Source organism: Chionomys nivalis, chromosome 22 (assembly GCF_950005125.1).
Source record: "Chionomys nivalis chromosome 22, mChiNiv1.1, whole genome shotgun sequence".
In the NCBI taxonomy this organism is placed as follows: domain Eukaryota; kingdom Metazoa; phylum Chordata; class Mammalia; order Rodentia; family Cricetidae; genus Chionomys; species Chionomys nivalis.
In genome coordinates this window covers 50,345,016-50,361,756 of record NC_080107.1, presented here as the reverse complement: position 1 = coordinate 50,361,756, position 16,741 = coordinate 50,345,016, and the positions used below count along the sequence as shown (strand labels likewise).

General features: G+C 41.1%; 1 protein-coding gene across 1 annotated transcript; it reads left to right on the top strand.

Annotated features, from left to right (window-relative positions):
• The first annotated feature begins 2,394 nt into the window (after positions 1 to 2,394).
• LOC130864866 (complement C5-like) lies at positions 2,395 to 16,384 on the top strand. Its single transcript, XM_057755692.1, has 10 exons — positions 2,395 to 2,459; positions 5,062 to 5,254; positions 7,958 to 8,120; positions 12,027 to 12,097; positions 12,409 to 12,500; positions 14,561 to 14,643; positions 14,903 to 14,965; positions 15,283 to 15,345; positions 15,681 to 15,881; positions 16,299 to 16,384. The coding sequence occupies exons 1-10, from the start codon at positions 2,395 to 2,397 to the stop codon at positions 16,376 to 16,378; spliced, it is 1,074 nt and encodes a 357-aa protein (XP_057611675.1). The 3' UTR covers positions 16,379 to 16,384.
• Positions 16,385 to 16,741: the final 357 nt, after the last annotated feature.

The following is a 16,741-nucleotide window of genomic DNA, read 5'->3' as shown; positions in this document are numbered from 1 at the left end:
TCTCAGATGACTGTAGTTTGTGTTAAATTGACATAAAAATTAGACAGCACTCTAAGCAAAGACATCTGGTCCCCAGAAGACAGGTGACAGTTGCAGGAGGTTCAGTGAGCCTCAGGTTTCTAGCAGAGTTGAGCATCTCCTCAGGGCTACAGGAGAAACTCTGTCTTAAAAACAAGAGAGAGAGAGACATAGAAAGACACACGTAGAAACAGAGAGAGAGAGAGAGAGACAGATAGAGAGTAAGAAAGAAATAGAGAGAAAGAAAAAGAAAGAAATGCAATACTTGTTCAAAAACAAGAGTGAACCACACACCACAATCAAACATTTGGCACAGGTGACATATTAACTCCTGAAGAAAGCCCGTCTTTGAACGACATTTAGAAGACAGCTGGATTAAACAGGAATGGGTCAAACAGCTGAGCCCCTGACTTGCTGAGCCTGTCATCCTGTAAACACTTCCCACAGCAGTGGTCTGAGAACAGCGCTTCCTAGTGTTTGCTCTCCTACCACAGACAGCGCCCATTGCTGGCACTTGAAGTAAAGCTGGTAGGCGTCCACTGGGCGGTCCTTACACTCTTGGGTTTTGTTTACTGAAAGTGATCACAGAAGCACTGTTTGCTTTAACCTGACTCATCTTTTGCAACCCAGCTTAATCATTTTAAAGGTTTTCTTTGAAAATAAATGAGATAGCTAGTTGGATGGCAGTGCAGATGCTTTCCATTGTGATGATCTGTATAAAAGGAACACTACTGTTAGTGAAATAGTGCGTAGAATTTTTCTTCCCACTCCTTTTTCTTTGACAAATTCAGGATTGAACTACTGCTCAATAGAACCTTACTAATACGGTAAGGATGCCATTGTGAGTGTGACCAAAATTCTGACTTACAGGACTGTGTTTAGACATCTCTTTATTATCATCATAACACTGTTATCATTATTATTATTGTAGACAGGGTCTCATGTCGCCCAGGATGGTCTCAAACTCACTAGTGGCTGAATATAACCTACAATTTCCAATCCTCCTGCCTCTACCTCCCGAGTGCTGTGACTACATGTGTACTCTACCACACCTGACAGTCATGTGAGGCTGGGGCCCAAAGCAGGCCTTGAGCATGCTCAGCAGGCCTCTACCAATTGAAATACACATCCAGCTCCTGGACATTTCTGTTGTTACCATGAAATACAACACAGATCATTTACAAATGTACAAATGATTAACAAAAGAAAATCTAAATCAATTTTTTAATGAACATAATATATAAATGTAAATTTTATGAAGTTTCTAAAAATTATATTTTGCTTAAATTTACTTAATTGGAAATGAGCCATGAAAATCACTCTTGAGATGTAGTTGGACTTGCTCCAATCCCAGCACTCCAGAAACACAGGACAGTCAACTCTGAGTTCAAAGCCAGCCAGGTCTACAGGGTTTCCAAGCCGACACAACCCTTTTCCATCTACTGCACTGCTTCTTCTCTAGACTGGGATGGACGATGGATCTAGTCCATGGACCATCTCTGCAGACCTAGTTACCCTTGGCAATCACCAGTACCAGGGATGCTACTGCCACTTCTTCAGGTCAGACTCATTCTATTTGTTTGTCTATCAAGAAATCTATATCTATCTATCTATCTATCTATCTATCTATCTATCTATCTATCTATCTATCTATCATCTATGTATCTATCTTTCTGTCTATCTATCCATCCATCCATCCATACATATAGATATATGTCTGTCTATCCGTCTGTCCATCCATACTTCCATACATTCATCTATCTATCTGTCTGTCTACATATCATCCATTTTTTCTTTATTAGGTTTTCCAAGACGGTTTCTCTGTGAACCCTTGCCTTTCGTGGAACTTGTTCTGAATAACAGGCTGGTCTTGAACTCACTGAAATCTGCCTGCCTCAGCCACCTGAGTGTTGGACTTAAAAGCCGGCCAAACTCATCTAAAACCATTTATTTAAAATGAAAACCAGATGAGTCTTCTGAAACCTGCCAGAATCAAGTTTGAAGGTAGCAGGGTGTCAGCACAAAGGACCTGGCTGAGAGAAGAAAATCAGAGGAAAACGGCTCCTGGCTCCCAGCGCTGAGCCTTTCTACATAGTGGTAAGCACCCAGGTATTCATAAAAACAAGTCCCTGGGTCTAAGTTGATGTCAAACACCCCTGTCTTTATTACTGGACATGACAGGATGCCAAAATATGTTTTGTGTTCATTAATACAGCCACATGTTCCCATTCCTGATTTTAACTTTCTCACTTAGAGATCTTTGTCTCTGACATTAATAATTAACCAGAAAACTAATTTACCCAAACTCTTTAACCCAGTTTACTTAAAAGTAGCTTCAAGAAGGTTGAATCCCATGGGTTTATGCCAATTCCAGCCATGGGTCTTTGGGGAGCACTTTGCTTTTTAGTTTTCCTGAGCAAAACTTGGGGACACGAACAAACGTAAGTAAAATGAGCCATCTTCACTTTCCTGGGTGTCTTACCTGTGGTGAGTGAAAAGGAGACTTGGGTTGTATCGATTCGACAATAACTGTCTGCTCCTGACATGAGTGGGTAGTCTCAGCTGACCATGAGACCCTTGGACACGTCTGGATTTGGTGAGCAGCTAACAACACAACTGATTCCATGAGTCGGCTACCTGTGACAATGACAGAGATGATTATTCATTTCCTAGTCAGCAAAAGTGCAGAGTGAACCCGAGATCCTCAATCTCATTGGCAGTTATTATCTACTTGTACTTGGTGCTTAGTTTGTGCTTTTCTTGATCTAAGTGCAGTTAAGCCGGTGTAAGTCAACTCCAGTGATCTTATAAAACCAATCACAAACAATCATAATTCATTTTAATACTGATGTATAAGAATATTTTATAGTGGTTCATGATGTATTTGCACTACAGAAAAAATGAAACTCTATTTTTGTAATAACATCTACATCATAAACCAGCTTTTCACAATTTTATTGCTGCCAGAATCCTGTCCTTGAAACAGTGCGAACATCTTAGGATTGGAAGTTAATCAAATGCTACCTCACTGAATTTATTCTTCTCTGTTGTTTGTTTTAAGATGAGGTTTCACCATGTTGTCTAGGCTGGACTCAGATCATATGCCCACGTGAACCTCTGCCTTCTGCCCCTTGCTACCTGGTATTCAAGGCCTTTGTTAATAAGCAGAGACTGCTCAGTCCACATATGACAGGAAATCCAGACAGAAGTCACTGGACAAAGGTCACACTGCTAGAAGAGAGGACTTTTACTGTGCTCTCCTGGTTAGCACATCAATTCCCCGTCTTTGTCACAAATGCATCTGTGGAAATACAAGTGTAAAAGAAACGTGCACTGATACCATAAGCTTGCACACGTGTCTACTCCGAGATTTCACTGCAAGGCCACACTCACCCCATTACCTTAGCTACCTTTATTATTCTGTTTTGACAGACAAGCAATTGCAGCTCAGGGACATCAAGATTAAATCCCGGGACCTGGACCCTCATGATTCTTGTCCAGGGGTATTCAGAGTTCTCCTGCTCTACCCCATAGGCCCATGCTATGAAAGACTTTCCTCTCTCCGAGGCCATGAAGAAGTGTGCCAAGGACAGCACAGTAGTTGATCACTTTGATTGATTCAGCAAATTTTTTGATCCTCATCCTAGTTAGGTTTCTGCCACTGTGAGAAAATACTGGACAAGGGGACTTCAAAGAGGAATTAATTGTGCTCAGCTGTCAGAGGTTTTAGCCCACCACCGCAGGAAGGGTGTGACAGCCAGGACAGCTCCAATGGGGCAGCTCAGGAGTAGAGAGAGAATGCTTGCTCTCAAGCTCAGCTCCCCCAAACCCTGAACCCCATTGCATGTGGTGATCTAAGGGACTTTGTCCTTATCCACATTCATGTGGATGGTATCCCTAGTTAACCCTCCCTGAAACCACATTAGGCACAGCTGTCCATATGTATTTACTGAGCTCTGAGGCATTTTCAGTCCAACAAAGAGAAAAATCACGCTGTCATGACACCTACTTTGTAATGGTTTCTGAGGGTGGGAGATGTTTCTAGAACTTGAATTCTATCAGAGGAAGCAAATAATGAATGAGTGAGCCTATGAAAATTAATGAACCAATGAAGGAAAGAATGGGCCAATGAGGAACAAATGATCCAATGAGGAACAAATGAGGCAATGAAGGAATGAATGTATATGAAGGCAGTTTCCGGAATGTGGAGAAAGCAGCAGGAGAGCACATAGACCGAAGGCCCCTGTTTCTGACTATGGACTGATAATGTTCTTTGACAATGGTGATGTGCATATAGAGCCTGGAGGAAAAGAGCGAATGCCGTGCAAATGTCTGCAGAGAAAACAGAAACAACCCTAGTGATACCTTCCTGTGCAAGCTCAGCGGCCTGAGCTTCTGAGAGTGCAGAGAAAATACACAAGATGAAATTTCCTCACATGCGCAGACTGCATTGCTGATGCCCCAATATGGACCAAAGTTTATCTAAAGGGAAGCTCCTCAGCCAGTATTTCAAAATATGTATTTATTTGTCTATGTGTGTGGGGGTACGCATGCCCATTAAACCACAGACATGGGGAGCTCAAAGGACACCTACAAAGAGTCAGTTCTCTCCCTCTACTATGTGGGTTTCTGGGATCAAACTCAGGCCATTGTTCTTGGTGCCTTTACATCTCGATTACTGTTTTTCTAAATGGACACCAACCTCTTAGCTGTTGCTAGGATTCAATTACAACCTGTTTCATGCTGAAAAGTTAAGTTTTCCATTGTAATAAATTTTGACTTTCAAAATATAATTTTAGTTTAATTTTTTTAAATACTTGGTTTCTCTGTGTAGTCCTGGCTGTTCTGGAATTAACTCTGTAGAGTAGGCTGGCCTCAAACTCAGAGAAACACCTTCCTCTGTCCTGAGTGTTGGGATTAATGACATGCGTCACTAGTGCCTAACCTATGTTTTTGAAATTAATCTTCAGTGAAAGAAAAAAATATCAAAAGTATAAGAAAACCTGCAAAACTAACAAACCTTTTCTTTTACTGTTTCTACAGCTTCGTCATTTCAGCACCCAAAGTCTTCCGGGTCGGGGCATCTGAAAATGTTGTAATTCAAGCCCATGGCTACACTGAAGCATTTGATGCGACAATCTCTATAAGAAGTTATCCTGATAGAAAAGTGACCTACTCCTCAGGCTGTGTTAATTTATCTTCAGAAAATAAATTCCACAACTCGACACTATTAACAGTATGTATTTATTCTTTCTTTTTAACAATTATTTTGGATAAAATTTATGCAACAGTTGAGCCTTGGTAAAACTGTAGTCGTTACTGTTGCTCCATAGCTGTGTGGTTGTGAGATGGTAACAGGGGGAGGGATGAGTGAAACACCAAACTCTGTGCAGAAAATTACATTTGATTTTGAGCCAAGTGTGCCATGCCCACATCCTTAAAAATAAACTCCTCTCTGCGACAACGTTTGGAGATGAACAGGAAATATCCTGAGGTGAAATTAGAAAAGGGAGCTGCTAACTGAATGTGCACACGGGCTTTTGAGTGTTTGCTAAAGCTCAGTATTCCCCAGTTGTACACAGCGTTCCCGTGCTGGGGGACTGCTGACCGCTGCAGCCAGCAACTCTCTGGACACACACAAGGGTAGAAGGGACAAACTGGTCAAATAACTGCCATTCACTGAGACATTTATGCTCAGACTGGTTAGAAACTTCTTTATTTTGGGCATGTTCATGGAGGATACTGATGGGTTTCCTCAAGACAACTTCTTGCAAGTGTGTCGTGGTCTTTGACTGTATTGACCCCCTCACCCCACCTCGTCCACTCTTCCTTTTCTCGTCCTCCTCTTATGTCACGTGTGTGTATGTACACAACCTTTGTGTCATGTGTGCGCAGTGACAGAAAACACGCAGTATTTGCCTTCTGAGTCTGGCTTCTTTCACTTTCTATGGAGACCTCCTGTTGCATCCATTTCCCGGCAGTTTTTTCCTTTGTGGCTGAATGAACTCCTCCATGTGTACTGCATTTGCTGTGTCCACTTAGCTGCTGATGGACAAGCAGACTGTCTCCATAGCTTGAGAGTCGTAAGGATGATGAATAGTGCAAGCCTCTCTCACCACGTTGGCTTTTATCCCTCCTGGGAGATTCTCAAGTGCTGCAGGTGGGCCAGAGGTATCTCTATTTTTAGGAACTCCCATACTAATTTTCCTGGTGCCTGCACAATTTTCACTCAATTTACCAATGCATAAGTTTTCCCTGCCCCTACATCTTCCCTGGCATTCTTGGTTTTATTACCATTCTCAATGTTAGCTGTTCCTCTTGCAGTGAGTTGGAATCCTGGTATCATTGGCACTTTCCAGATGCTAAGGATTGGTGCAGGGGAATTGTCTGTATTTGTCAATCATGTTGTAAATAAACACTGATTGGCCAGGCGAGAAATATAGGTGGGAAAACCAGACAGGAAATAGAATTGATGTAATGAGAACAGGAGAATTCTGGGAAGGAGGAAGATGATTCCTCTCACTCCTGCCCAGACAACCGAAGCAGCAGGATGTGATTTGCCCCACTGAAAAAAGGGACTGAGCTACATGGCTAACATAGATCAGAAAAATGGGTTAATCAAGATGTGTGAGTTAGCCAGTGAAAGGCTAGAGCTAATGGGCCAATCAGCTTATAATTTATGGAGACCTATGTGTGATTTTCTTTGGGGATAAATAGATGTGGGGCACCGGGCAGGACAAAAACCCCAACAACAAGCAGGCCCCACCCTCCATGTTACAAGGATGCCAACAGATTTCCATATGTCCACCAGTCCTCTGTGCTTCACTGCTTATGAACTGTGTGATCGTTTTATTAGCCAATTTATTGCCTAGCTTGCTTGGACTTTTATTTGTTTTAGTACTTAGTTTTAAAAGTTTTTTATTCTAGAAATAATTTGTCTCAGAAATGCTAACATTGTATTATGATGTCAGACTATGAAGGAATTTTGACAAAACTAAATCATTATTATTGCTCCTACATTGGTTTTGGTTTTATTGTTTGGTTATGTTTATAAGATAGATTCTTACCATTTATTCCTGGATAGACTTGAAAACAAGATCTTCCTGCCTTATTATTTTTATTTATTGTTTTCCAGACAAGGCTTGGAAAGGAACAACCTATAGTTCGTGGGAATGTTGCCACCTTCGTAGATACAGTGTCTTTGCCAGAACTGTTGATCTGACTCCAACAAGACAATTTGACATACAAGATAGTAATCTTTACCTGTAACACTATTCTAATAGCTTTGTCTGGTCAGGAAATAGCTATGTAGACCAGGCTGGACTTGAACTCGCAAGGATCTGCCTTCCTCTGACTCCTAAATGCTTGGATTAAAGACATGCACCACTACAGGCTCATTACTATTTTTTACAATTTCCTGTTACTGGGTATTTTGCATACATGTGTATCTGGAACCACAGCATGCAATAAAGAGGAGAGAAGAGGAGGTAGGATTCTTAGAACTGGAGTCAGGTGATCTGAGCTGCCATGTGGGTGCTGGGAACTGAACTTTGTCCTCTGGAAGAGCCACCACTGCTCTTAACTCATGAGCCCGGTCTCCAGTGTCTCTTTAAAATTATGCAATGCACAAGCTCAATTTTGCAGCCAGGTGGTGGTGACGCATGCCTTTAAACCCAACACTTGGGAGGCAGAAGCAGGTGAATTTATGTGAGGTCAAGGTCAGCCTCGTCTACAGGAATTAGTTCCAGGACATCTCCAAAGCTACAGAGAAACCCTGTCTCAAAAAACCAAAAACCAAGCCAAAACAAACAAACAAAAACCAGCAACAAGCTCGATTTGGTCTTATAAGTTTGCAGTGGTGTTTTCTCTACAAGATCAGCACGCTTTAGGACTTCACAATCACACTTTCACACCGTCATGTTTGTTTGTTGCTTTTCAGATTCAGGACAAACAGTTGTCTGCAGGACAAAGCTCATTTTCGTATGTGTATTTGGAAGTCGTGTCAAAGCATTTTTCAAAATCAGAAAAAAGGCCAATCCTCAATGACAATGGCTCTCTCTTTGTCCACACTGACAAGCCTGTGTACACTCCGCAGCAGCACGGTAAAGTATCTGGTGCTTCTTCCAAGGGAGAATGACATAAAGATGTGGAACTTAGAACATCTGAAGTTGAGTGTAGACCAGTTTCTACTAACTCAAGAGAAACTCAGATCCTCATGACATATTCTCACATAGCATTTTCACTTGTAATTTATAATGGAATTAGTAAATTAATAACATAACCAATGATTACTTTATCTTTCCTGTCAGGGAATTTATTCATCAAAAATAGAGAAGACATAATTGCAAATACAATTTTGGCACTGAGAAATAATTTATCTTAAGATCTTCTTTGTAAAACACTCTTGGATTCAGTAGCTAGTCGCTTGGATGGAAAAAGAATCCCTGCGTAAAAGATTAGACCTCTGGCAGAGACTAACGTACATCACAGAGGTGCCCAAGTGCTGATTGTCCATGGCGAGTCACCTGAGAAAGTGTGTGTTATGCATGGTTTCATATTTATAGTTTTCCTGTTGAGGGGAAAGTCAGTAAAGACACTGTGACTGAGGAAAGTCTACATTTCCCCCCATGAACTGAATATAAGACAGGAAAAGTCAAGATTGCTTGCAAAACCTTCTGCCTTTCCCCCTGCCACTTGCCATCTCTGGACAATTAGACATGCATATATGGAAGATATACATTGCAGGAAGAAGGGGGAATGTTTTTCATTCATGGTACTGTGGGGGACAGATGGACAGAGGCAATAGGGACTGTAATGTTTTGTTTTGATGTTTAACTATGTGCACAGTAGAGACATTCTAATTTTGGTGGATGCTGATGATGTCCATGGTGAGATGAATGGGGCTGTATGATAATCAACACATTCAGAAGGGCCACCTGTTATGTTGGGTTACAAAGGAAAGACCTAGACGGTGTCAGGATGTTGTCACAAGCTCAGACAGTGAGTCATTGCCAGAACTGTTGATGTCACTTCAACAAGACGACTTCTTATATGAGATAGTAGTCTCTGCCTATAAGAACAATCTAAAGTCCATATCCTACTGATGTATTTAATGTGAAGACATTTGAAGGATTATCAGCTTAAGCATCTTTGAATAAAAGCTTAGTCTCCAAGGCTTTCTAGGATAAAGGATCTTAGAATATTGTCCAGAGTCCTGCAGTTCTGCACAGCCTGTGTCCCACCCTCTTGCCCAGGTCCCTTCTCTGCTATGTCCCCTCAGCTGTGGACTCAAGTTAGTTGCTTTTCCCGCTACTTCTCACGCACATGGAGGTGGATGCAGTGTTACTTCTGCATAGTACGTTTTTATCTTTGACTCAGTAAGTCCTGCTTGTAGCATCCGCATACACGGGTCCCTTCAGGAACCTGCAACTGCAGCTTGGCCTGCCACCCCCAGCACATTTCCTCTCTCTCCTTCTTGACAGTGCTAGGGATAAGTCCAGGGCCTCCTACAACCCAGGCAAGTGTTCCATCACTTAGGAACATCCCCAGTCCTCTCCTTTGTTCTCTCCATATCTAAGGCCATGTGCTCTGCAGCACCGGCACCTCCTGTGTTTCTCCTCTAGAGCATCAGATGGCATGCATATCAGACCTGGGCACCACCATTGCATCATTGTATTGCAGTTAAGTCTTGGCTTCAATACACAGATTTTATTGATCTTGCCTCTGATACACTAAGATTAATATTCTAAATTAAGTAAAAACTAGGTTAGAAAGTATGCAAATAATAGTCACTGAAATCATTATGACATTGTAAACATTTGTTACTTCTTTTCTGCTGAGTCATGTGGAGACTCTGTTTGTACCTGTGAGTGTCATTGGGAGGTGACACAAATCTTCCTGCTTTATTAGTGAGGTTTAGAGGTTAAGATAACTCAGAACAGGAAGAGAAAGCAGTGAGACAACACCACAGTTTTGAACATCAGAACCTGTGATCGTAGGCTTTTCCACAGCTGTTAACAGCTCCATCTTGACACCTGGACAGAGAAGGCAGGTTTGTCATAGATGGGAGGGACAATATGAGGTGGTGACAGCTATGAAGGGACCAGAGCACAGGATGTCGTGACCTGCTCATCATACTGGCTTTTCCTTGTTATCTGGTATAACAGGATTTCCTGGGACATCTCCGTGGAGTTACACAGTACGAACCAAGAGTCGGAATGCTGTTGGACTTAGGGCATTGTTCCTGTTTTAGTGTGGGGACCAAGACTTGGCTATGACATGAGCTGAAATCCCTCGAAGAAAGAAAATGTGTCACCATACCCCTGCAGAGTCAATAGCTCTACTAGGATGTTCAACTCAAAAGCAGACAGTGCAGCTTAGCAACCACATTTCTGAGCTCTGCTAGGCACCCTGTTCGTCTAGATCTTTTGGTCCTTTTGCCTCCTGTTCCATAGCTCTACCTGATCTCAGGTGCGGGGCTGTGTTTTAGTTGTACTCTTTGGTGCTGGGCACACAAGGTCACACACTCTCTGTATTTGGAGCAGTTGTGAATCTGCGTAGACGACACACAACCCCCATGGGGGAGATTTTAAAGGTCTCCTACAGGCAAAGAGCTATAGACAGTCAGTGGCTGCTCAGAGAGGGAGGGTTGGTTTTTTTCCAGGGAGGAGCTTCCACAGCTGATCCAATCCTGAGCAGTCCACCCTAAGAACATGTACAAATTAACAACACTAAATAAACATGTGTGTATGTATGTTTAAATATAAAATAGTATGCATGCAATTATCTACAAATGCATGTAATTCCAAAAAACAAAGACTTTAAGTAAAAAGATTTTGAGCACAAAAAACAAAGACAAGGAAGATATTTTAAGGGATCAGATTCAAATTTATAAAGATTAAAAACTACAATAGCAGAGAAGGAAATACGTGAAATGTTCCACTAATTTTTTTCTGCAAACCACTTCTTTTGTTGTTGGGAAAAATAGGGTTTGTCTGTGTAACAACCCCGTCTGTCCTGGAAACCACATGGTGGTAGACAGGCTGACCTTGAACTCATAGAGATTATCATGCCTCTGCCTCTCAAGAGCTGGAATTGAATGTATTTGCTGCCACCTGGCTCTGTGTATCTACTTCCAAAGTGAATGAAAAGAAGAAGAAAATTAAGCATGAATCAGCTGCGAGACACACAGCATTTAGAGAGTGGAGGGTCTCACAGTACTTGGTGGTACATGTCCATGAGCCCAGAACCCATGAGGCTGATGAGAGGAGGTTGTAAATCACAGGCTAGCCTGGGCTACTTAGCAAGGAAACAAAGAGACGTGTTTCCGGACAGAGTGCTTGCCTAGGGTGTGCAAGGACCAGCAGTTCTGCAATGTCGCCTTTATTCTTTTAATGAGGAGAGAACAATCACAGGACCTGGGGCAACAGATACAACATAATCACACAATCACAGCACATCACAGGAAGAGCTAACTTGGAGCCTTGATACTTTTCTAAGCAGTAGAGTGTATGCTATCTCTGAACCAAACACCAGTTTGCCCCTCCACCCTCCAGCCCTAATGTAAGGCAGTATTGTATGGTTTCAGACAACCTACAGCAGAGCTCACTCTTTAGTATAATGATATTCCAAATAAATGGAGGACTAAGTACAGAAATAACTAATTTTATATTATTCACATGTTTCCAGCAAGCTGAACATAAGTATTTTCATAAGTTAACTTTCGTGTTCACTGTAAGTAAATCTCAATAAGTTATATTAAAATGAAAGAATCTTTAGCAATATAAATGTTTACCGACAACTTTCTGTTAAATATGAGTTTTTCTCTAGGGGTTATATTTGGTTTTTAACAAGATTTATCTCATTGAAAATGCTTTTAAAATATATTATTAATCTTTGACAATGTCACTCACTGTATCTTAAATCATTTTCACCCTGATGATGTTTGTTTCAAAAGTGAGAATAGTCCTTACTCAACAAGGTTTTTGATGATATCACTTCTTCTGCAGTAAAGGTTGGCGTCCTTTTGCTGGGAGATGTTTTGGAACCAGTTACAAGGGAAACTGTCTTAACTTTCATAGTAAGTATGTGCTTAGTCCCGTGATGCTTCCCTCACAGACGGATGCATTGAGCAGGGCTGTTTCCGTGCAAGATCTTTCTTGCCACATGAACAAACTCTTCCTGAGCACTTGCTTGCCGTTCTGCTTCTCCATCCAGAGTCGAAGCAGGGCAGCTCCTCCCTGCACAGCGTCATCTCCTTATAACCCTGGCCTCCAGTACTGTGGCCAAAATAAATCTCTAGTCTTTGAAAATTACCTGGTCATGGCTATTACTTTGTTACAACAAAAAACAACCTAAGGCGGGCACATTTTTTTTTTTATTTCTCTAAAGGACCCTGAAGGATCAGAAGTTGACAAGGTGCAAGGAAACAATCTTACTGGAGCTGTGTCTTTTCCTGACTTCCAGATTCCTTCTAACCCCAAGTATGTAAAAATGTTTATTAATAATCTTTTTTTTCTGAAAAAAAAAAACACCTGGAACTTTTGGTTGTGGGGTAGAGGAAAGGTTAAGTGAGCATCTTCTCTGACTAAGGATTGCACACGTGGCTATGTGAAGTCTTCGAAAGGATGGTAGAAGTTAGGCCCACTTGTCAGCAAAACAGAAATGAATCCCAGATACCAGAGCACTGCCCAGCATACCAGGAGTCTCAGATTTCCAGCACACCTTGAAAAGAGAATCCCTTAGATGTAGATATTACCAGCCCAGCAGATAACAAATCCCTGTTTCAGTAGATAAATACACAGATACACACACACACACACACACACACAGGGTGGGGAGAGAGAGAGAGAGAGAGAGAGAGAGAGAGAGAGAGAGAGAAAGCTTCCCAAATTTCTCACCCAATCTTTTTATAGAGAGAGCAATCAATTTATAAAAGAAAACAATCTTCAGTTGTCCTTTTTACTTTTTCACCCTAACAGAGTGTCCATCTCTGGGGAGAGGGCATTAGGTTATAGTGTATTCGGAGAGAACTTATACTTAGCAGGTGCAGAGATTTAGTCAAAACGCGCTCGCACGTGTGTAGGAAATTTTGTTCTATTTGGTTTAATATGCAAGGATTAAGACCATGCTCATACAGAGGTTTATAAAATACATGTTTAATGAGCACTGCTTGTGTGTGGAACTCACAATAAGAGAGCAAGCTGCCAAACAGAAGTCAAGTGCCCACAATCCCTGTTCTCAAGGAACACAGAGCAGGATGTCTACGACAAGGGCAGCTATACTGTACTATACCACACTCTACTGTACTATACTATACCATACTGTACTGTACTATACTATACTGTACTGTACTATACCATACCATACCATACCATACTATACTATACCATACCATACTGTACTGTACTATACCATACTGTACTGTACTATACTATACCATACCGTACTGTACCGTACCGTACTATACCATACCATACCATACCATACCATACCATACCATACTATACCATACTGTACTGTAATGTTCTTTACTGTACTGTTCTTTACAGTACTGTACTATACTATACCATACTGTACTGTAATGTTCTTTACTGTACTGTTCTTTACGGTACTGTACTATACTATACCATACTGTACTGTACTATACTGTACTGTTCTTTATGGTACTGTACTATACCATTCCATACCATACTGTACTATACTAGATAAGGGCAGCTATACTGTACTGTACTATACTTATTGCACTATACTATACTGCATTATACTGTACCACACTTTGCAATACTATAGTATACTGTTCTATAATACACTATACTGTAGTATACTATGGTATGCTACACTATACTGTACTGTACTATATTATACAGTACTATACTATACTGTACTATAGGCAGCTATACTATTCTATACTACACTGTACTATACTACACTATACTACATTATTCTGTACTATATTATTCTATACTATACTGTACTATACATAGCTACTGCAGACATTTCCAGTAGAAATACCTTAGAGTCACTTGTCCTGCATCCTCTCTAAGGGAAATTGTTTTTAGCTCATTTTGAAAACATTTTCTGAAAATCAGAGACTGAAGTTGGGAGGCTGAAATAATCTGGATGATTTAAAATGATACAATTTCTTAAAATGCCATAGGCTCCCTAGTGAAGAATCAAGTCTGCTATATTATGATTCTGATTTCCCAGACGTCACCTCGTGCCAGCTGTCCACGGCAGACCACTGGAATCCATCATGATTCCACTCTCCCAATTTAGCAGCTTGGTGTCTGTTGTCCTCTATGCACAGAACCCATTCTCCTTCATAGTTCTCTTCTCTGGGAAGAATATGATATAAAAAATTAATTGTTAAACAATTTATTTTAATTTTGAAATGTTCAGTTATGTCTATTTATTTTTGAAATATTTTTCCTCCAAACTTTTACATATTAATATCTCTTCAACACAGATATTACTAGAATTCCTCTTGATAAATTAAAACATTTTGTTGCCCTCCATGATTTCAAACATCCGGCTTCCACAGATACGGTAGATGGAAGATTCAGGCTAAATATAGAGAAGACGCTTCCACCAACGGAACGACACACTTTGACGTCAAAGAACACGGTAATCTTCAATCTAAGACATATTTATAAAATATTAGTTTTTTCCAGTTATTCTTTTCAGCAATGTAGCTGATGAATACCACTCCCAGGTGGGGATGAGGCCCTGGGCCAGGGTGGTGGGAAGTCCTGGTTGGGTATCCTGCCAGGGAGTCAGTGCTTGTTAGAGGTTGTTAGAGGGACACGATGATGTGGAAGAGAATACCGTTGTGGGACTGTTTTAGAAGGATTTTATGCCTTCCACACCCCCTTCTCTCTCACAGATAAAGCCTACAATATAAATCTCATGCCAATAAGTGATCTGCAGCACGAACTGAAAATTCAAGGTACTCTAACGCTTTGGTGACTGTTCGGGAGTCTGTGGTCAGCTTTCCTGTTAGTCCCAAGGAAGCCAGCCGGCCCTTGTGAATTCGTGTTCTTCATAATAGAAGTGATATAGTTTCCAGGAGAGCCTAGCTTATGGTGGATCTTTCTAGGCTTATGATTTTGCGAAAAATAAACAATTAGCATCACGTTAAGTCAACAAACGATTAAGATGACAAGAGTATTAAGGGGGATATTGCAGGGAAAGACCTATTTTTAAGTACTATAACAACAGTATGACACTGACCACTCTTCCCTCACTCCATTCTCCCGCTCATAGATGAAGCCCAAGGCATGAGTCTCCAGTCAACAGATTCCCTGGAACAGAAAATAAGAGAACAAGGTAGTCCACAAGTTGTATAGCACTGCGGTTTCTGCATTCAAGACCAGAGAGCCGAAGACACGGGATTTCCCTAATTGCAATGCAGCGGGCGGGGAAAAGATGCCTGTGGAGGTTCAGTTCATCCCTCAAATGATCCTTCACACAAACTCAGGATTTCATTGGCCAGATCCTTACCCCGAACAAAGCAGTTCTTTATTATTTCCTCCCCTAAAATTATCTAAAATGTTTGTTTTCACCGAGTATCTGGTGAGGGAGTCCTTTGATGGTAGAGAAAATAACACTTGAGATCCCTTCGACTGTTGGTGGTCAGGACACGCGTATTGACATCCTTTTAGCTTCTACATACAAACATCCGGTGGTAAAGAAGTGTTGTTATGACGGAGCCAGACCTAGTCCCTATGAAACCTGTGAGCAGCGAGCAGACCGTGTGAAAACAGGCCCACGCTGTGTCCAAGCCTTCGTTCAATGCTGCACCATGGCAACCCGAATCAGAGCTAACCACACCTTTAAAGATCTCTATATTGCAATGAGCCCTGGTAGGTATTGTATTTTCTATCGGAACCTTCCGAAGTCCGGGTAACTGTGTAAATGATCTTCTCCAAGAAAAGCAGTTTTCATGTCCTACTTACGATTAGAGTTGAAAGGCAGATAACTTGCAATGCCCAGAAGGAAGCCCTGTCGTGTATTTGGGGAACTGGAAGCAGGATAACACACTCAGAGAACACTAGTCCAGAGCCCCAAGACTCAGTGGCACCGAAGGCCAGCTCACTATGCAGACTCAAGGAGTGTTCGTGAGAATCTCTAGTTGATAAAATGCAATGATCCGGTCACATTACCGTCACCAAAAGTTGAAAAGTCTTAGATCAGTGTTAGCATTAGTAAATTTTTCAGGATCAAAGCACGTTCTTAATGTTTTTAAAACTTACGGACTCTCATTCATTTATTTTCTCTAGGAATGGAGTGGAGTCCAGAGGTGCAGGTGCCGCCCTTTAATCACAGCACTGAAGAGGTGGAGACAAGCGGATCTCCATGAGTTCCACACCAGCGTGCTCTACAGAGTCAACCGGAGGACAGTCTCCAAATAAACAGACAAATCCTGCCTTAAAAAAAATAAATAAATAAAATAAAGATAACAGAGAAGAAAACAAGCAGAAAGAAACCTTCTTTTTTTACTTTTACTGTTTTTGCTTTTCAATTATATCTTTATTTGGAAGATTATGATATGATCATATTTTCTGCTTTTCCTTTGCTCTCTCCAAACAGTCCATAAATTCATCCTTTATCTCTTTCAAATTCATGCCCTCTTTTTCATTCATCGTTATTACATTCATAAGAGTAATCATGCATATATGTGTATATACATATATTCCTAAATATAACCTTCTCAGTCTATATA